The 21,932-nt window shown below is 43.1% G+C and overlaps 1 protein-coding gene across 3 annotated transcripts in view; it reads left to right on the top strand.

The window, feature by feature from the left end:
• Positions 1 to 21,932, top strand: part of pcsk5b (proprotein convertase subtilisin/kexin type 5b) — a 77,632-nt gene that overhangs the window by 32,642 nt on the left and 23,058 nt on the right. For all 3 annotated transcript variants that reach the window (XM_080739581.1, XM_080739580.1, XM_080739579.1), the window contains 6 exons: positions 3,265 to 3,341; positions 7,124 to 7,212; positions 7,809 to 7,981; positions 11,573 to 11,785; positions 14,748 to 14,848; positions 21,395 to 21,498. In XM_080739581.1, the coding sequence (XP_080595707.1) occupies positions 3,265 to 3,341; positions 7,124 to 7,212; positions 7,809 to 7,981; positions 11,573 to 11,785; positions 14,748 to 14,848; positions 21,395 to 21,498 (757 nt within the window). The remainder of the gene's footprint in view (positions 1 to 3,264; positions 3,342 to 7,123; positions 7,213 to 7,808; positions 7,982 to 11,572; positions 11,786 to 14,747; positions 14,849 to 21,394; positions 21,499 to 21,932) is intronic.

Raw genomic sequence — 21,932 nt, 5'->3', positions numbered from 1 at the left:
ATCGGGAGATAAGCGACCGTAGGTGGCTTATCTCCACAAATAGGGCAAAAATGTGTTTTTCCCAAATCTTCCTGATCCATGTTGATGACATGAGTGTAGACATGCTGTGTAGTGATATTCGTGATTTTAGGGCAAAAACTGTAGGAGCAGTGTCCAAAAATGTGTTTTAAAAATCGGCCTGAAGGTGGCGCTAGAATAGGGCCATGTGAGAAATGAGGGGTGGGGTCTCCGCGTTGCCTTGGCGGACGAATAGGTACCGGCCCCGGCTCTCCCGGACGCTCCTAGCCATTTTATGTGCGCTGCAGTGGCAGGGGGTCCTCCACTGGGGGCGCCACCGTTCTGCATCCGTTCTGGAGCACCAGGAGTCGGTGGTCCCCGGGAATTCCCCGTGAGCAGCCCCATTGGGGTGGTCATTTGGTCATTTTTGCACATTTGGTCATTTTTTACATCTGGGGGTCCCCCAGGGATGGGGGGGGGTCCTTGGAGGTTGTAGTTTGGCAGGCAAGGAGTGTGTGTGTAAAATCTGGCATGGATCGGGTCAACGGTTGTGGAGATATGAGCAGGGCAAAAGTGTGACTGACTGACTGACTGACTGACCCACAGACAGCCCGTGGAGGTTTTGGTAGTAAATGCGACCTACGGTCGCAATTACCTTTCTATGCCGCGGCCACAAGCCATGGTCACCTCTTTGTTGTTATTACATGCCGGGTCTCATTATGGTCTTTCTTTTAGACAGATTGGCAACCACAGGATGAAACACAAGACTTCAGCGGTTTTAAAAAGTAGTCTTCAGGGTCAGGCAAGCAGGTATTTGAAATTGATTCAGTCTGAATAGAATACTGCTCTCAGACCACAGTTATAATAGTTTTTCTTTTTTCTTTTTTTTTTCTTTTTTTTTAATACATTTAGATTCTTTGTTTTCAATTCATTACGTTTTCGTATTTAAAGTGGGTTTGGTAGTGTAGTTCTTTTTAGTATAGTTTTGTATTACTTGTAGCGTTAGTTTGAGTTGTTTTATTGTAATATTGGGTATTTGTCAGGGTCGAGATTCAAAAAGGTAAAAAAAAAAAAGTTTGTTTTGAATTAAGGTGCGATTCAGGTCATTGGAAATCAAAGGCAAGGGAAAAATGGAAATGGCCAGACATCAGCAGGTAGCCTACCTTAGGCACGGAAGTGAAATACACTACACATATTTTGCGTGTTTATTTCCCTGTCAGCCCACCTGTACCTGGTACCATCATCTGTCATTATCAGAGGTTGACACTAAGGTCTCAGAGGCACTTGGCCATCGAGCAAGGACGGCTCATGTTCTACTTGCCCAAAGGTCGAAAAGTAAACTGTCCATTATAAAATAATGTGTAAAACTTGAATCACCGTTTCTGGGGCTGCGCGATAAAGAAAATTGTAACTCAATATTTATGCTAAATACCTACATAGCTATGAATATTCACACTTATTTTGTATTTTTAAGTGTAGCAACAGTGAAAACGGCACATTATAGGTAAACTGTGGTCTTATTTTACATTCCACAGACCAGAATGGCTCTGGCCATGTTCAGGTGTTTAGACAGATATCCCGTGTTGTGTTTATAAAGACTAGACCTTACCCGTTCAAAGATATGTGCTCCAAAATATGTGTGGGTTGTGGGGAAAGTGACTGTAACTGGTGCGTGCGTGAGAATATGTGGGAGCATCATAATGTAAGGAGCAGCCCATGGAGGCGTGTATATTTATGATGGATACAAATAATTTAACAGCAAAATTAGGTGAATAGAGGTATGGGGATGTATGCACTTACTCCACATAGTTTTTCCATACCGTTGAAAGATGACCCGGTGCATGCATGCAGAGAGAGAGAGAGAGATCAGTTGCTGAAGAGATAAAGGTGGAAATGCATTTTGTGACTGACTGTACTACTGACTGACCACACTGACTGACCTCTCTCTAAAATTATAGTATGGATGGTTGCGTCCCCTCTCAAACGAGCACTTGCCCGGTTGGGCAAACTGAAAGCAAAATCCACCTGCCTGAAAGTTGTATTTACCTGCCGGGTCAGGGGGGCAACCCTTACGGTGTGTTTTAACAGCGGACGACGGTCGTATCTTCGTTATTTGTCTATGGGAGCGGGCAACTACTGGCGACAGCAGGCGATGAGGTGATGACGTAAAAGTGGGCGGAGGAACGTGGCCCAAAAATATGAAAATAGTTGATCTTTTGGGTGACATTGTCGGTGATAGCCATTCAAATTCTTGCTGCTTTGTTTACCCAATGGAGGATGTAAGGTAATGACATCAGGAACGTTCACTAGGAGACTTTTATCTCCCAAAGTTGCTGCTGCTAAAACGTAGTGTCAACGTCTGCATTAATGGAGCAACACATCCAAGTTGAGGAACAACTGGTCATCTAATTTAATCTCCATTTTGTATTTGACAAATTTGGTTCCTTCGCAATCTATCGCATTTTGTTTTATGGATTAAAATGTACATTAAATCTGGCATTCCAAATTCACATGTGAAAGGCTTGATTGAAACATGGCAGTTGTCGATTTGAAGATGATCTGTCCCATCGATGTGTGTGCATGTATATGTATATCTTTCTGTATATCTTGAGTCTTGCTGTGTACATATTTATACATTGTGTGAGTGTGCTTGTGCATGCACATGCTGAGGTATGTGTTTACACGAAGAAGGCATAATAGTTGAAGCTCATTCTGCTCTTGAGGCAGCAGGTAAGCCCATCAGTCAAACGAGAAGATCAAATGATTTACGCCCTGCTTAATAGTCCCCACATTGAGATTATTTGCTACTTTTAATGCCTTGATTTGTTTATGCCCTGGGCATACAATTCACCAAATTGGGTTAGCACTGATTGCATTCCATTCACAGCTTTATTAGGTTTGGGAAGCTCCTTGCATTTGTTAAGATGTCACATTCCCTCTCTCACACCCACTCCCACACAAGTAAATTATTTGGCTACTAAATGGGTATTTATATTCTTGACTTTGAACTCAATGACTAAAATACTTTTCTACGGAATTAAACTCCAATCTTTTAAACAAATAATAATATACCGTTCTTATTTACTGCATGCTTGTAGGTTATTTTATACTTGAATACAAGTGTCGGACAACATAAATAACAGACTCCCAAATGAAAAAAAGTTTTGACATGCACAGTGCCACAGCCTATTGTTTTACCAAGTATAAAACAGCCTTCAAAAGGTGACTACTAACCCTACTGAACCTGCTCCTCTGTGTCTCCTTAAGGATCCACAAGCCAGCTTTGACGTTAATGGCAATGATATGGACCCCATGCCTCGCTATGATGCAAACAATGAGAACAAGTAAGACACCAGTGCGCTATCCCAGGATTACATCATCATCATGTATGTGTAAAAATGAGTGCAGGTATACTCTGTGTGTGTGTGTGTGTGTGTGTGTGTGTGTGTGTGTGTGTGTGTGTGTTTGTGTGCGTGTGCGCGTCTGTCTTCCTGATAAATATCTATCAGAAATTGACATTTGGCTGTTGATTTTGTTGTGGGCTGCGATTCAATATATTAGTCTGTTTAAAGGTGACTCGTGGGTGGGTTGTGGTTTCTTGTGGTGTGTGTGTGTGTGTGTGTGTGTGCGCGCGCGCATAACTGGGAGAGCGTGTGTGTCACCACACTACTACCCTGCCTAGGAACCTAACATCCTGTGCCAATTTGGCCAAGTTATCTGTGTGTGTGTGTGTGTGTGTGTGTGTGTGTGTGTGTGTGTGTGTGTGTGTGTGTGTGTGTGTGTGTGTGTGTGTGTGTGTGTGTGTGTGTGTGTGTGTGTGTGTGTGTGTGTGTGTGTGTGTGTGTGTGTGTGTGTGTGTGTGTGTGTGTGTGTGTGTGTGTGTGTGTGTGTGTGTGTTTTGGCTGCTGTGTATGTGTTTGGCTGCTGTGGCCCAAATGCCTTGGCAAGGGCTCAGACCCAGCTGGTAATGTATTGTCTTAAAGAGACATGAGGCTCAGGCTTACACATACAGCTCAGTGACAGGATCACCTCCTAAGGCTGAATTCATAACTACACCACAATATTATTTGTCAAAAGAAAAAGAACACTGTTTGTTTGTTCAGTCTTTAATGCCACATTCTCTGTGTGGTAAATGTCTGAGGTCTGAGCACTCATGCAGGATATAATAATATGCACTTTGTGTCTAATTGTTAGACAAGAATATGGGTGTAGTTCAAGAAGAGACCGGCACAGCACTCATGGTCCTTCCCTGCAGAATGGAGCTCAATGGATATGATTAGTAGATAAAATCAATAGACGGTCTGTTTTCTGGTGAGAGGCAACCAATTTGGAAAATGCACAGCGTATTTTGAAAATATGAACCCCAGTTTGGATTAGTTTTTATTTCTCTACAATTTCAGTCAAATCAACACGATGTAAAGAGGGGCCTTCCTCACTCAAAACCCTCCCCCTTGCATAGCTTCGCCATGAAGTGATCACGTCTGTGCCACACACAGCATCAGATATTTTGTCCCCATGGAAGTGCAACCGAGGTAACTGTGTGCGTGCATGCATGTGTGCACGTTGTTCCTCCTGAGTATGATTATCTTGGTTAAGACACAAATAGACCCTGGGTAGGGTAGAGTTGGCAGAGATGGTTAAATTAGGGATGTCCCAATCAATTTCTTTTGCTCCCGATCTTTGATTTTGAGAATCTCTCTCTCTCTCTCTCTTTCTCATATATATATATATATATATATATATATATATATATATATATATATATATATATATATATAAATAATATATATATATATATATATATATATATATATATATATATATATATATATATGAAAATCCCGATCTCCCAAATCCGATCACCGATCCTGATCGGGACATCCCTAGTTTAAATAGATGCATAAACAAAGACCATAAACAGCAAAGATTTTGGAAGTTTATGGAAGTTGAGTTGTGGAATCGAGTGAGAGAAGACTATTGGGGTACTCTTAAGATAAGATTGCTAATCAGCTTTTAAAGTATCACTGAATGCTCTTACCTTTATGTAGGTTGGAAGGGCTTATTGTCGGTATCAGCCGAGAACGTTATCCCGTTACAATGCGCCAGACCCCTGGGAGATGGATTGCGGTGGTGGAGCGCCATACCTACGATCAGCTCCCAGTACTTACCGCGCAATGTGCTGTACCCAAGCCGTGCTACTCATACGCCGAGTTTGCGGTGCCTGGGATTGAACTGATGACCTTGTGGTCAAAAGGCAAGAGCTCTATCGACTGAGCTACCCGGACACAAAGACTCTGAAGACTTGTTATTAGAAACGTCAGAAAAGAGAGCGATGATTACATTCAGTTGTAATGCCAGGCGCAGCTGTACAGAAATTTAAATGGAAAAGGTGATTGTTACCATGCACAGAATGAGTTTCTGGCATGTCTGTATCATTTTGTTGTCAAGTGTCAATGGCCTTAGGATAATTGTAATATTATTTCCTAGAACATTTTAATTTAAGCTTTTTTTTTGTCTTCTTGGAAAAGTATAGAATAGCGCCAAGAATGAGTGAGTGTGTACCTACATTTCGTACAGTATGCTGGGGGTATACTATATGTATTAGAAGTAGGCCTATTCAGGCATTTACACTAAGGCTTGCCCACCTGTAAAGCTTTCGGGCAGGTGAAGTTTGCTTTCAGGTTGCCGACCGGGCAAGTGCTCATTTGAGAGGGGACGCAACCGTCTATAAACACAACATCAGATATTAAACACCTGAACGTGGCCAGTGCGCTCTGTCTTCTGGTCTGTGGTGTGAAACCATAGCCATATTCAATCATAGTAGGTATTTTGCTTTGGAGGTATTGTGGTATGACTTTTTTTATCGCACAGCCCCAGAAAGTAAAGAAATAAGTGTTAAATTGAGCGTTAATTAAAATCCTAACAACTACAGTATCATTTTATAATGAACAATTTACTTTTCGGGCAAGTGGGTATGACCTTCGGGCAAGTTGAACATGACCTGTACTTGCCCTACGGGCAAGTGCCTCTGAGAACTTAGTGTCAACCCCTGCCTATTGTTTTTTAAATGGTGGTGACAGGCAGCACAGTAGAAAAGCTAAACTAGAACCCAAGACATGGGCAGGTCTTCTGGCCTTTACAGTTTGGATGAACTTTTCAAATCTTCTATGTATCCTGTATGGATATACTGTTTGATTGATAATATTAACTTTAGCTTGAAACTAGTGGAATCACTCTAAAGTGCTCTGCAAGTGCTTCCCTGCCCCCCATTTCTGTCACTCCCCTGGGGGCTTTGATAGCTAGATGCTGGGTTTCCATGGCAGCGGTCAGAGCAGTTTCCGGGGGGTGTTGTGGTGCAGATGTTCCCAGCAGGAGGTGTGTGTGTGTCTGGTGCCGAGCCAGCGAGCAGTGTTTTGGAGGAGACGGCGGATGCAAAATACACTCATGTTTGTTGACGCTGGTGGCTGACCTGGACCGATTGTCACCACTGCAGTTACTGGTGGAATGTTACCCGTGTGTGCGTGCGTGTTTGTGTGTGTGTGTGTGTGTGTGTGTGGGGGGGGGGTAAGGCATCTTAGGAGCGTGGGCATAAGAAATGTGTAATGGACAAATATTTGACTAACATTGTGTGTGTGTGCGTGCGTGCGCGCATGCACACGTCTTGTACACTTAAGCACAGGCTTGCGTGTAATGTGTTTACGGTCACTGGAATGATGACATAACAGTCTATGTATTACTGCACATTAATGCGTGGGAAGGGACATTATAAAAGCTTCACTAAACAACATGAATGTCTTTAATAAAGTCCATGAGACTGACACGAGAGAGGAGAAATTGCGGAAAGTATATGTAGTACTCGACTGTACAGTTTTGTTTAGGAATTCCGCAGGACAAGGAATGTACACATTTATCTGTGTAGATGTATGTTTACTTGAAAGGATCCCTGCCTTCCACTTCAAAAGCTGTTTATATTTGGATTGTGTGTACAAACATGCTTGTGTACGTTTACTAGTACATTTACTTTAGCATTTAGTTTAGAATGTCACTGACATTCTCTTATCTACACATGGCTTGTGGTGTATGTGTTAGATGTGTAATATACTGTCTACTCTTGTTGTTTCCTCAGACATGGGACACGGTGTGCAGGTGAAGTTGCTGCAGCGGCGAATAACTCCCATTGCATTGTGGGGATCGCATATAATGCCAGGATAGGAGGTGAGTTGCTTGTCTGATGCCTAATTAATAATATGAACCATTTTGCTAATACTTCTTTGTATTTCAAGTGATTTTAACTTTTTATTTTTCTTTGTGACTCAGAGTGAGTTTTATTTTGTGGGGTCCACAGATGATTAGCTTAATGGAATTTCTTTTTCTCACTCAACATTAAACAAACCAACATACAGTATAAGTGTATACAGGGTTTCTGCACATTTATAAAGTCACAATTTAAGGACTTTCAAGAGCGTTTTAATACCAAACTGTCAAATATTAAGTAAGCAAGAGGCGAACATTGTGAAAATATCAGATCTACATATTCACAATGCCTCGCAGTGCGAGGCGTTGTGAACATGTAGTTCGGCTATTTTCACAATATTTATCTGTGGAACCGAGTCACATTAAATGTAATACCTACAATTCCGAGTGCTTGTCAGGGTGCGGGTCCCCAGTTCAAATATGTTTATTTTGGGGGCCACGGCTTAAAAAGGTTTGAGAACCCCTGAGTTGAAGGCTCATTCTGAGTTACATGTTCACTCTTGTCTTATTCTTCATTTACGTTAGATATTGGATGTGGTTGTTTTGATGACCTCTAGGTGTGCGTATGCTGGATGGAGATGTGACAGACATGGTGGAGGCCAAGTCTCTGAGCCTGCAGCCACGGCACATAGACATCTACAGCGCCAGCTGGGGTCCAGATGATGATGGAAAGACCGTGGATGGGCCAGCTTCACTGGCCAGACAGGCTTTTGAGAATGGGATCCGCTCGGTAGGTGACAGACAGGCTTGCAAGTGTACACACACACACGCTCACTAAGGGTCTAATCCGGCGAACTCAGCCACCAGGTGTTCCAAAATGTAATCTCAGTAAAACCATGCCTAAAACTAACCTTATTCCTAAACGTAACCTCAATAAAACTATGCCTAAACTTAGCCTTATTCCTAAACCTCAGTAAAACTATGCCTAAACCTATTGGTCCGCAAAAGAAATGTGGGCGAGTGTGTTTTGGGGTGAGTGTTCTGGTTACCATTGTAAACCTTACTTATATACATACATACAGCCTTACTTACCCAAAGTCTTTTTCCCTGCCTAAGTGCACATGGGAATAGAAAGAAATGGACACAGAAACATCTCCCCCCCTCTCTCTCTCTTTCACTGGAAATGCATGTATGCCTAGATGACAGTGTTTCAGTCTTCTCCAGTTATCTCTGCCTGTGAGGCACCTCCAGCCATCTTTTAGATTTAGATCAGTCCCTGATCTATTTGCATATTCATGACATCCTTTAGAGATTCCTCTATGCATTTGCATAACTAGCTAGATGACCTGCGCGGAGCAGAAACGCTATGATGGAGGTTAAGAGGAGCAGACACACAAACACACTTTCGTTCCATCAGATTGGCTGGCTGACATGATTACAAGTTCAGCAGGTGTATACCCTGCAAAAGCCTGAGTGTAAATTTAAATCTGTGTGTAAAAAATGGACCCGCAGTGTAATTATGTTTGCAAGCTAGACATGAGGAACATCATTGCTGTCATTCTGTTTTTTAAAAAGTCTACAAAAGGTCTCGACTCACTGCCTGACAGACCATGTAGCAGGTTGGGAAAAAAAGAAAAAGATTATGCATCTGACAGAAGGTGAAGGTGATGGGGACGAGACTGGTTGGTGGTGAATGGGTCTTATTTCTACTGTATGTGCAGTCCATGTTTGTCTTTGTGTGATTGTGTGCTGTGCTTGCGTGTGTGGATGTGCTCAGCTGGAGTTCCCGTCTGCCTCATGACAGACATGGCTTTTTAAGACGGAAAGGCGAGGGTGATGTGTGTCTCAGCCTTGAGAGGTGAGCAATTATGTGAGTGCTCGTGACGTGAGCGTAGTTGGAGAAGTGTGTGTGTGTGTGCAGGGCCGTTTTTAGCTATAGGCGGACTAGGCGGTCGCCTAGAGCGCCAGCCTAGAGGGGGCGCCGAGGGGGCGCCGAAATGGAGGGAGTGGACTCAAACCAGCCCAAAACCGACCCAAAACCGACTAAATTCACGGCAAAACCCGCAAAAAAAAAAAAAGTGGGGGGGGCGCATTCGAGAGAGCTCGCCTAGAGCGCCGATTAGGCGCGCTACGGCCCTGTGTGTGTGTATTTGTGTGACAGTCTGGAGAGACACTTTACTGGAGATAACTGTGCTGTGTGTGCACTGTGCAGCACCACTGACAGCTGTCCATCACTAAAATGTGGGTATTTCCTCACAGGATTAAAAAACGTGTTACTGTTACATCACAAGTTTACACCGGTGTTCGAGTGGGTGAAACAATTTCGTGTAAGCTTCCCACAAATTGTATTTACATTTAAGAATACCAAAAGTCAAAACAGATGTGTCTAATAAAGACAGTCTGTTTTTTTTTTTTTTTTTACATATTGGCATTGGAACTGGACTTTTGATGTACATTTTGCTGTAGTCAGGGGAAGGGGGTACTTGTACTCAAGCCAAAAAAGATTGAGAATCACTGATATAGAGTAGCATCTTGGGATATTCAAACTCCTAGGACATTTCACAAGGAGGACAAACCTCTTCGCATTAAGACGATTCATACAGCCTAGCACACAAGACAGCAAGGCCATACCTAGTAGTGAATATAAGAAAATATTTCACAGAATACCATTGTAACGGGAGCATGTAAAACTACTACTAGTAGTAGCAGGACTGCTTGCCTATTCAGTAGCTGGTCGGCATTTGGTACTGCGATGTCTCCTGCTTGATGGTAGCATCGTTAACAGATTGTGGCTGGGGTGCTAAGTGTAATTGAGGATATGCTCGGAATTGGCTACACACTGCTGTCCTGGAGGGAGAGAAGCTCTCCTCTGGTGTGCCTGGCTGGCCGCACCACGCTCTGTGATTGACGGTGGTGCGCTTCCCATACCCACGTGGTGATGCAGCAGCTCATCAGGATGGCTCGGTTGTGCTCGGTTGTGCTACTGTAGAAAGTCCTGAGGATTCAGAGGTTGACGTGGGTTTCTCCCAGACTCAGCCCTGCCTGGTGGCTGCTCAGGGATCCCTTTTTTACACTTTCAGATAGTTCACCCCCAAAATTACTTTTTTCTCAATCGATTACTCACCCCATGCAAACTTGAATTCATGGATATGTTTTTGTCGCATTCCTAAATCGATCATTTGAGGAGACTCTTTGTATCTCCATAGGGAACAAAGCAGGCTCTTTGTGTCTCCATATAGGGAACCACTGCTGGTCATCAAATTATTGGCTTTGGAATGCAAAACAAAAAAATAAGATATCCATGAATTCAAGTCTCCATGGGGTGAGTAATCGATTGAAAAAAATTATTTTTTTGGGTGAACTATCCCTTTAACACTCTTCAAAGATCAACATTATAAATGGCCTGGAAGTACTATTTAAACTCCCTAGACCAGTGATACTCAAACTCACAGTTTTTTTCTTTTTTTTTTGTCAGTGGCTCTGCCCGACTAATTAGCATACCCAAAACAACATTGTAGGCCTAATGCAAATCAATTGAAAGAGAGATGTACTGTAGCTCTACTTAAGACGTTCACAGATGTCTTAGCGTATTACCGTTGTAAACAATAGCCAGCGGTCTACCACGGGCGGGAGTGATGAAAATACTCCTTTTCCCATAATCCAGCATGAAATAATGTAGTCAGGATATGCTACCGTCCATCCACTTGTATTCATCATGACTGCAGAAAAAAGGATTTATCTACTGTATGATTCTATTCCCAGATTGCGTTTGGTCAAAATGACCTGTTTTCTATGGACCATAACTTAGGCACGAATTATCGCGGTTGTATTTTTTCTTTTCCGCGTGAAAGAAAAGACGACTGTCTCCCGTGACCGAGACCTCCTGTTTACATAATGGACACATGGTGTGATGGAGCCCTTAAAATCTGGTAAAAACACTAAAAAAGCCTTGGCAGTAATCTACTACTAATCTACATTACTGCCAAGTGTAACGTTGTACACTTGGCATAATATAGCACTTAGCGCTTTGAGCCCAATGACATAGTTGGATGAAATGCAAGACTCCCATTGTCTGTCTGCTCCCATTGGAGCGGAGCACCTGCGAGAAGTGTGTGTTCACTAGGTCTACATTGCACAGAGAGGTGTTTCTTTCATCTTTTCATCTTTGTGGTAAAAGGTTTTACCGATTTTGTAGGTAAAAGAGTACTATAGTAAGAGGGAAAGAAACCTTCAGTCACACTCTGGCTTGATGCTGTAATTGATGAATTGAATGAAGCCTTTCACAGGTCTGCTACCAACATATGCAGAAGTGAAGTAGAAAAAAGGTGCAGATTAAATACAGTTTTACTTACTGTGTACTTTCTGTGTCATTTCCTGTCAGGGGAGGAAGGGGCGTGGCTCCATCTTTGTGTGGGCGTCGGGCAATGGTGGGCGCAGCCGGGACCACTGCTCATGTGACGGCTACACCAACTCCATCTACACCATCTCTATCTCCAGCACAGCTGAGAGTGGACGCAAACCCTGGTACCTGGAGGAGTGCTCCTCCACGCTGACTACTACCTACAGCAGCGGAGAGAATTACGACCGAAAGATTGTAAGGATGGCTCTGTGTGTGGTTGAGTGTTATTTTAGTGAGTATGACTAACTTCAAAAGGCTTGTACCTAATACAGGGACTGAGTACCTACTAGTTCAAATCGCAAAGCTAGCCTAGAACACTTTGTGCCGTACTCACTGAAGACCATTGTCTTTCTTAAAATCTCATCCCATATAGCGTCCGATTTTTTTTAACACATTTTTTTGACCTAAAATCACACTGCGACCTGACAGTCGCTTATCTCCCGATTAGGGAGTCTTACTCGTGTACAGTACAAAATGTTCACTCTTCAGACATACTTTTGAAATGTTCCTGTTAGTTGCGGTGCTGAGATGGAACTTTGATTCTTGATCACCATTCAATTATCGTCTACTCCGCTGTTGAACCTAAATTGTACAACAAAACACTTAAAACAAGATTCATGTACATGAACTCACACATTTAAAACGACAGAAGCTAACCAAAGTGCTGTACAAGGTTGAGACAAACAAAGCCCTTCGGCGCTGAACTGAGCACACACTGTGTGTGTGTGTGTGTGTGTGTGTGTGTGTGTGTGTGTGTGTGTGTGTGTTTGTGTTTGTGTTTGTGTCCTGGTGTGACCTAATACCTCTATCTCTCATGACAACAGGGATGGACAGTGACAGTTTGCCATAGTGTGCTAGCTTGTCTGGAGATCGCTTTCTACATTCCTCGCACTAATGCTACACACACACACACATTTTTTAATCCTTGGTGTTGAGAGATTTAGATTCTATCTGCTCTTCCCCTCACACGGGCACGCACACACAAACCATTGTAGCAGTGCCTAGTACATTTGCAGTAGATCTTAACTTACATTTCTGACTTCCATTGTGACCAACGTTCAGCAAATTGAAATGATTCCGACAGGGGATGCAGAGGTGTACACAAGTGTTTCTCTAATGGGGGTACATGCGGAGGTACTATTGGGAGTATGTGATTGATTGATTGAAGAATTTATTAGAAGGTTGCATAGGAAAAAGTACAGTTTCGTGACAGTGAAAGGAAGTTGGGGATTTACACTCCTTTAAGGCTTGCGGTAGGGCGTTCCACATGTTAATGGTATAGCAGGAGAACGAGCTTGAGCCTTTTTTAGAGTCAAATATGGGTTGAACGTGATTTGTGGAGCTGCCTCTGGTGTTGTAATTGTGGACATCTTTGACGTTTAAGAAGGTACATGGGTATCTTGGTGGCGTAGTATATCTTGTACACCAGGCCCATTGCAAGATGCTGTACTCTGTCAGCTACCATGAGCCACCCCACACTTATATAGTGATAAGCGGTGCGGTGGGCCCGAGAAGGGAGGCCAAGCAGGACCCTAATCAGTTTGTTCAGAGGATGGCTTCGGTTTTGTCTAGGTTTATTTAAAGTTTATAGTCATTGAGACTAGGAGAGCCGAGTCATTCGCGAACAGAATCAGATTGCAGCCAGCCACAAGCAGATCAGGACAGGTCTCAGACGCACTTCCTCAGGACTTGGCTAATTCTTTCATTATTATTTGCCATATTTTACTATTTTAAAAAACATTTTAAAATCATTGAACTTTCTGATCTACATCAACATGTCGTGAGTTTGTAGATCTGCTATTTGAACTATTTTAAAATGTTTTTCAAAATGGTAAAAATGGCAAAAAGGTTTAAGGATAAGAGGTAAGGCAGCACCTAAATGTTATGGCCACAATGATGAACAGAAAATAAACCCACCAAGGAGTCAGAGTCACAATTGCAACGTTTTTTTGTAGTGTTATATTCTTCAAAACATTCATCATTCATTCATGGCATCATATGCCAGCTCAGGGCATACAGTATGATGCTTTCCTTTGCAGTTTTCTGAGAATTTTTTTATAGTCACATAAAGAGCTTATTTTTGGGGGTCTTTTTCTGATTTTATTTATACTTCATTGTAGAGATGGACAGGAAACGTTGTAGCGGTTTGTTTGACGGCTCTGAAAATGACGTGCTTTTCTTTATTGTCAGGCATAGCCTGACAATAAAGAAAAATAACGCCACAAAGCGTACATACATAGAAAGCATGCACCCTTGTTCAAACTCAGAAGTATACCCGTTTTGAAACCATAAACCTTTTACCATAAACCACAAATACAGTTCACACAGGATTGTTTAACCTTCCTGGGTTGATAATATCAATTTAAACCAAACTGGGCATTCTGGAATGTGCATGTACATAATTTGGAATACCAGTTGTGCTTGTATTTCAATGTATTCCATACAGATTTAATCGGTTGGAAGAATTTCCATTCCTATGGGGTTTGACTTGCAAGATTCTACTGTGTTCACTTATGTACACATGAGGTCAATCGATGTAATCTACCTGAGTTCCTCTATCCGGTCTACAGTAGCTTCTGTACGGCTGGAACTAAAAATCTTGCTAAACCGTATCAAACTTTGTGTGTGTATGTGTGGCTTCAGATAATCCTTCAAACCCTTTGGTTAGGGAAAGGTCCTTTGATGGGGGCTCAGACTGGGAGTTAGCCAAGCTTTTCTTGGCAAACCAACAGACTGACTAACTGGCTGACTGAGGTCCATACAGTCGGAATGAATATACCATGTTTTAACAACAAACTTCAACATCTAGTATTACTTCCATCGCATGTCCTTATTTGCTCTTCGTTCATTGGATTGGTTTCTTATAGAAAACCACAGTTATATGTGAGTGTCAGTGTATGGCACGGTTATTTGTGAGTGTGTGTGTATTTGTATGTCTATGTTATCTCAAGCAGGTCAATGTGTCAAAGCTGGAATGTGAGTTTCAGGTGTGTCTAAATCTCCTCCTGATCCTCAAGACTTAACGGTCTCTTTCACCTCCCCCTTTTCTCTCCTCCTGTTCCTACTCTGCCAACCTCATTACTCCTGCATCCTCTTTCCCTGATCTATCTCTCTATTGCTCTCCATCTACTATCTCTTTACTCCTCTCTCTCTCCAGATCACAACAGACCTGAGACATCGGTGCACAGACAGTCACACGGGCACGTCGGCCTCGGCTCCCATGGCTGCCGCCATCATTGCACTCGCCCTGGAGGCAAAGTAAGATCCACATATCTTTATACCTTCTTTGACCCCGTCTTCTCCTTACCTTTGGTAACCTTCCATCTCTCCCCTGCTGGCTTTTTAAGGGGAGAGCACACAGTGTTCTTTTCTCTGCATTTTATTGTCAAATTGGTGCCAAAGAGGCACTCCAGGGCCAGCAACAAAGAAATGCATTGATTCTGTTAGAATCAATACATTCAACAATTAGACTTGCAGTCAAGATGAAGTAAAAGAAAAATGTAATCAAGAGGGATTTGTCTTGGTGAGATCAGTTTGCCTTTTTGCCAGACCCATGAAATGGGTAGGCCTACATAAGCAAATGTCGGTCTGTCCGGGTTTTCTATATAAAGGGTATATATGATGATGACATGATGATGACATGCCTACAAAAGGCATGATGTCATAAATGATGATGACAGACAGGGGGTCTGGCACAACCAGGTTGACCTGGTCTAGTTTTTATGGATTTTGCGTTGCGTACACAGTAAAACAGGGAGTCGTTTGTGTAATGGAACACAAGTTTCTTCTGCAGATCAATAAGTATTCTTACCTTTATTGGAGTAGTATAAGAACTGGTATGATTTACTTGCTGGTAGAATGTGGAGCAGCTGATGATGGTTACTGACTTTTGACTGATGGTGAAACCTTTATGGTTCCTTTATTATATTCTTCTCCCTTTTCTTTTTGTTGCATTATGTCAATTCCCCCTGTCCTCCCCCTCACTGTTGGTCTTGAGAAGGTGTAGACAACCACGTCTCCTCCGATACACATGAATCATCTGACAGGAGGGTGAACGCTTTATCCATCCCAGTTCTGCTTCCTGCTAAACGGATGCCCCTGCCTTTTCAGTTATACTTGAGCTTTCCAAGCCCCCATCACCCCCTCCTTGCATGGTGTTCAGAGCTGTAGTGTGTGCTCATATCTTGACAATAAAAACGGCATCAAGCTCCATTGCACGACATCCAGAAGGAGGTGGAACCAGGGCTGAACTAGGCACCAATCAGAAGGCTGACAATGGGTCAGTTGTGTTCGTTGGGCCGGGTGCCTAAGCAAGAAGCGCACTGTAGATGAACCAAATCCCAGTATCCTAGGTGGTGGGCAGGTTCTTTACCTCAGTGCCACATGAACACCGCCACTTAATGGTTCCTTTCAGAGTATCATCATGCATGCAAGTGATATTCTGATTATCATATACAGCCCCCTCAATAGAGGGTATGCATCATATGCCACTCATTGGTAAAACTGAGTGGCAAATCATTGGAAGCATTTGTTAAGAAGCGCTCCTCCTCACTCCTGCTGACTCCTTATGACTCCTACTGACTTTTTTTGCCACTCAGTAGGCGTTCCTGTATTACTTCCAGATACGATGATGTCACGCGCATACCCTCTGTTGCTTCATAAAAAGGGGACAGGTGGTGTTCTCAGCAGGGAACCGATGGAGAGTTCACTCCAATTAGGGAATGAGACCCCAGGTGAAGGAGTTTAAGAGAATGAGAGAAAGGGGAAGACGGAGCAGGAGATCAGCCGGAGAATCGGAGCAGCAGGAGCGGTATTGCAGTCATCGAATCACATTGTTGTGATGAAAAGAGAGTTGAGCCAGAAAGCAAAGCTCTCTGTCTACCGAGCAATCTTCGTTTTTACTCTCACCTATGGTCATGAAGTGTGGGTCATGACCGAAAGAATAAGGTCCCGGATACAAGCTTCCGAAATTAGTTTTCTCTCAAGACCTGAGATAGACTTTGAGTAGAACCGCTGATCCTACACTTGGAAAGGAGGCAGTTTAGGTGGTTCGGGCATCTAGTCTCCCGAGCGCTCCCTAGGGAGGTCTTCCCACGTCCCACTGGGGGTAGACCCCTGGCAGACCAACAAAGACCAAATGGAGGGATTACATCTCCACACTGGCCTGCGAAAGCCTGGAGATCCCCAAGGGGAAGTGGATAATGTTGCTCAGGAGAGGGAACACTGGGAATCTCTGTTGGAACTGTTACCCCATGACCCGATTCCAGATAAGCGGTTGAAGATGGATTTATGGATGGTTGGGATACATTGACATTCCAGAATAGCCAACAAGGTGTGTTTGACCATGCATTATATTAACATATAGACAACATTTTGGCCTACATCTTGGCACAAACAGCTCACAGTTTGTTGTCCGCCCAGGGTCCCATTGGCCAAGCTTCACAGGACGTACTGTGATTGGCCAGCGGGACGCTTGATGATTTATTAACTCATAAAAATAGCACCCCTCACTTCACACTAATTGTGATTTTTTAAATAGATAGATCACTTTAGAGCGGAGAGTGTTGGGTGATGACATTCAGCAAATCATCCGGGCAGCCTGGAATCGAACCAGGGCTGGTAGGAGCATTGCACCCATGTAGTATGCCTAAACATCAGCCATTGTGTTGCTCCTGAAGCGTTTACACTAATAACATGTCATGAATTTATGTTCCAACAACAATATCCCTCTTCCCTTCTCCTCATATAACTATTCTGAAGAGAGGGAGGTCAACATCCCAAAATAATCAATCAATCAATCGGAAGTGTGATTCTGAGACTTTTTCCGGAGGTGAGAGTGAACGGAGAAAGGAAAAAGGTTATCCAGCACGTGTAGCACAGAAGCAGCAAACAAAGATGATTGACAATGTTTGAACTTAAATCATGCGCAGGTAGCTATACAACCTAAGGCAAAAGCACAGTGGATTCAGTCAATTTCAATCTTTCTGTAACAAAAAGTGCTGTACAGACATTTTAGTGGCCTGGAGCTAATGTTGAGAGAGGGTTAGAGTGAGAGTGACCTTTTCAGTTTCTGTCCCATTTATAAATGGCAACATAAGAGAGGTTTGTGGTCCATGGCATGCCTGAACCCCCCTTCCCTGGCCCTCTTTGAACCCATCAACCCTACTGTATGTACCTGGTTCTTCAATCATAGTGTGTGCAGTGCAGCTGCGGAGACTCTGAATTGGGCTTTTCCCTATTATCACAAGTTGAGAAGCTCCGTCAGCTGAGGTCATTTTATTTAACCTGGATAATCCAATTTAAATCCACTCCGTAGAAAATATACTCTGTATCCTGGCAGTCATGGCCACCTAAGCCAGTTTCCTCAACAAGATTATCTCAAACTGCTTCTTGCTTGCCTGCCATATGAGTCTCTCTTCTCTCCCTCTCTATCTCTCCCCTCTCTCTCTCTCTCTCTCTCTCTCTCTCTCTCTCTCTCTCTCTCACACACGCACACACACACACGCACATGCGCGCGCACACACACACACACACACACACACACACACACACACACACACACACACACACACACACACACACACATACACACACACTCTCTATCTCTCTCTCTCTCTCTCCCTTTCTTTCTCTCAGAATTTCCTGTCATGCAAATGTTCTCTTTCTTATCCTTCCATTCAGTCCCTTGCTTGAATAGGCATGCAGGCAACATTATACTGCAAGAAAACTATTTGTAGAAACTCTTTGAGTGGTGCTGATGATAACTGCCCTTTTATCTGCTGAATTTAAGCAAGTGGGCTGCTTGCACAGCAAGACACCATTACGCCAAACCTCTCTTACACACTGAGGTTTACTCCGTATTGTAGATGGTAAATGGTGCATTTATATAGTGCATTTATCGAAAGCGCTTTCTAATGTGCGTTACAATCACCCATTCACACACCGACGGCAGGGGAAACCATGCAAGGCACCACCCTGCTCATCGGGAGCAGTTTGGGGTTCAGTGTCTTGCTCAAGGACACTAGCTCAGGGAGAGCTATTGTAGATCTCTATACATTACTTTACTCTGTACTAGTCCTATGCCCGGGGGGTATGTACAGTATATGAGGGATTGAATGTAGGATTCTCAGAAGTAATGTTGGAGAACCCAGACCGGTGCCCGTTGGGCAGAATAGTCGCCATTGACATCCAGTTGTGCAATACACAGGTTTTGCTCAAATGGAGGTCAATGGTGATGTAGGCATTGTTTCAGCATGCAGACAGATGGCAGACATCATCTCCAAATTTGGGCATTGTTTCAGCTTGCGGCTGTTACCACGGTGGATGTCACCATGCTCATCTCAAATTTGGGCATTGTTTCAGCATGCGGCTCTTACCATGGTGGTGACACTGTGTAGTAAACATCACACAAATCGCTGCAAATCTCTAGTCATGTGATCAAGACGGATCTATCTGCATTTTCATATTCCGTCCTGATTGGCTGAGATTGGCAGGAGTGACTAGTTTTGAACACAACTTGGCAGTGACACTTTGCACGCACATTCTCATTAGGCCAACAAAGAAATGCAACGCTTTTTACATAGGCCTATTATAGCGACACAACAGGCCAATTTTTACGAAACACAGTTATTTTGTTATTATTCCTATTTCCTACATTATCTCTATAGTCATATCAAGACCTGTCAGATTTTGCATATTTCATACTGATTAGCTACACACTTACTGTACAGCCAAGGGCGTCACAGGGGGGGCGAAAGTGGGACTGAGTTACTAGGGCCCAAGGTGGAGGGGCCTTAATTATTTTATACTTTAGCTATTGAAAAATAGCAGATATACAAGCTCACAGCGCAGCACCAAGTGCCGCGCTGCAAGCTTGTAGATCTCCTATCTTTGAAGTTGTGAAAATGTGTGCAAATCTTTGAGTATATGTATTTTTTTAAGCAAACATTTGTAACTCAAATTCTGCTTCTGGGGGTCCCTGGAACGAAATATTTTGAGATGGGGGTCTGTGGGCAAATACATATCATTTTGGGGGTCCTTCACATGAAAAAGTTTGAGCACCGCTGACATAGAAACATAGGTTTTTCAAAAAACCTTAGAAGGATTTGAAATATTCAAAAACTTGCACAAATTTTCACAATTGTAAAAAAATAGCAGATCTACAAGCTTGCAGCGTGGCACGCTGTGAGCTTGTATATCTGCTATTTTTCAATAGTTAAAGTACCCAGGGCCCAGAATGTGGTGCGACACCCCTGTATGCAGCATCTTTGTCCTTTCCTCCACATCTTTCCTTCTCCTCCCTCTTTCCCCATCTCCAATCTCGAGTGCATTTCATCCACAGTCACACTTGGGAGGAGCACAGAGAAAAGCCTACAGTATTTAAGATGTTGAGATATGTTTGACTATGGTTTTTTACCCAACATGAGAGCGGCTCCATTAATTAGCATTGGCTTGTTTATAGGAAGTCTGTTGTGGCCTAGATAATGACGCCAAAGCCACTTTTAATTAATGACCATGAAACATTCATGGAGACATAGTTACAGGGGGAAAGCTGAGCCTATTTAATATTGATCTGATCATTAATTATTCTGGCTTTTCATAGCTCTTCTCCACATCTATTTTGTAATATAACAATATTTTAATTTTGATTTTTCTTTTCTGTCTGAGTAAATCGGTGAGGATGAGAAGGCTTGAGAGATGTGCAGCAGTAACAAATTGTGAACATGTGTAGCAACCTGTTTATGTCAAAGTGAGTGGCTGTAATAATTCTGGCATCAGAGTTAGGCACTCTCAGACACAAAGTCATTTCTAGTGAGGCTTTCCCCTCGTGTTCCCAATTGATTCATTAAGCGTTTTAAATCTTGATGACCACCAAAAGCATATTGGCAGTTTGTTGATCCATTTGACAAGATGAGCTCTTATTCAAGCTCTTGTGATTGTGCTGTGATTGTTAGATAGTCCACCACTGTTAGCTTAACTACTGTCAGATGTTATCATCTCTCATGACATACGGGAGTGGAGGAGGCCAAGGATGAGTTGCTCAAAGTGCTCAAATCAGATTCTTTGCTGCTCTCTCTCTGCTCTCTCACATCAGTCCTGTTATTCTCTTCAGTGTAGTATACCACCCAATCAGGCCTTAGAATAACCTTTAACAAATTGTCAAATCCTGCTGTGGGACGTAAAGTTTTAATGCTAAAACAGCTGCAATGGTGTACTCACATTAAAGTTACAAGCTGCACAGAAACACTGCTGCCTCAGAATTTCAATTCAGACCGTGGAATTGGGTCCTCCAGGAGGGCGAGGCAGCGGCACGAGGGGAGGGAACTGAGCATCTGGTTGGCATATGAGATAGAAGGGATTCCCAGGAAACTTGGTGACCCACTTCTTCCTGGTTTTTCTTTTTTAATGTAGCGTTTGGACATCAAAGGGGTTGAGACACATGTCTGCCATCTTGTAAATGGATCTCACGTGAGATCTGAGAAGAAGTGGGCATGGATGGATGGATGGATGGAGGGAGGGTATGAGGGTGGTAGGGAAGGGGGAGAGGTTGGTAGGCATCTCTGTGACCCTTCTATTCCTGTCCGTGATCTTTCTGTCTTACTGATCATCCGTATTACGTTGATTTCGTAAATCTCATCTCCTCCTCTGCCTTTCAGTTCTTTCGCCCTCTTCCAATGACCTCATTGTGTGAATATCCAAATGATTATGTAAAAGTTGTTGGCACCATACATTTTACTTTTTGTTGTTTTTAATTGGTTACTCCTCTAACTTAGCAATATTATTATTTGGTTTCACTTCCACCAGTACTCTGCTGTCATGGAGAGATGTGCAACATATTATTGTGAAGACCTCAAGAGCAGGACATCTCAACGCCCCTGACTGGAAGACCAATGCGGCTGGTTACAATGGTAAGTGTTATTTGACTTGATTTGACACTCAAGATCTTGCGGTCCCACCTAATTTACAGTACAATAATAAGACAGAATAAAGCCATAATAAGAAATAATGTGTTGGTAATTAGAACTAATATTATTTTATTAGACAGAAACAAAGACAGAATAACAGAACTGAACGGAACTGCCACGGCAGGCACTGGCAGTTCTACCAGCAGTCACACTGCATCGCCGGCGATAGAACCTGCAGGTCCCGTCGGGCCGTCACGGTAAACTGCCGGACCGTGTGGTGGTGGCTGCCGCGGCAGTTGCCAGCGATGCCGGTCCTACCTACCAACACATTATTTCTTATTCTGGCTTTATTCTGTCTCATTCTGTCTTATTAGTGTACTGTAAATTAGGGTGGAACCGATCTTGCTGTGCGAGTCATTTTACCACAGCCCCTACAC

Source organism: Nannobrachium achirus (genome assembly GCF_963921795.1).
Source record: "Nannobrachium achirus genome assembly, chromosome: 12".
Lineage (NCBI taxonomy): Eukaryota > Metazoa > Chordata > Actinopteri > Myctophiformes > Myctophidae > Nannobrachium > Nannobrachium achirus.
This window is presented reverse-complemented; position numbering and strand designations above follow the sequence as displayed.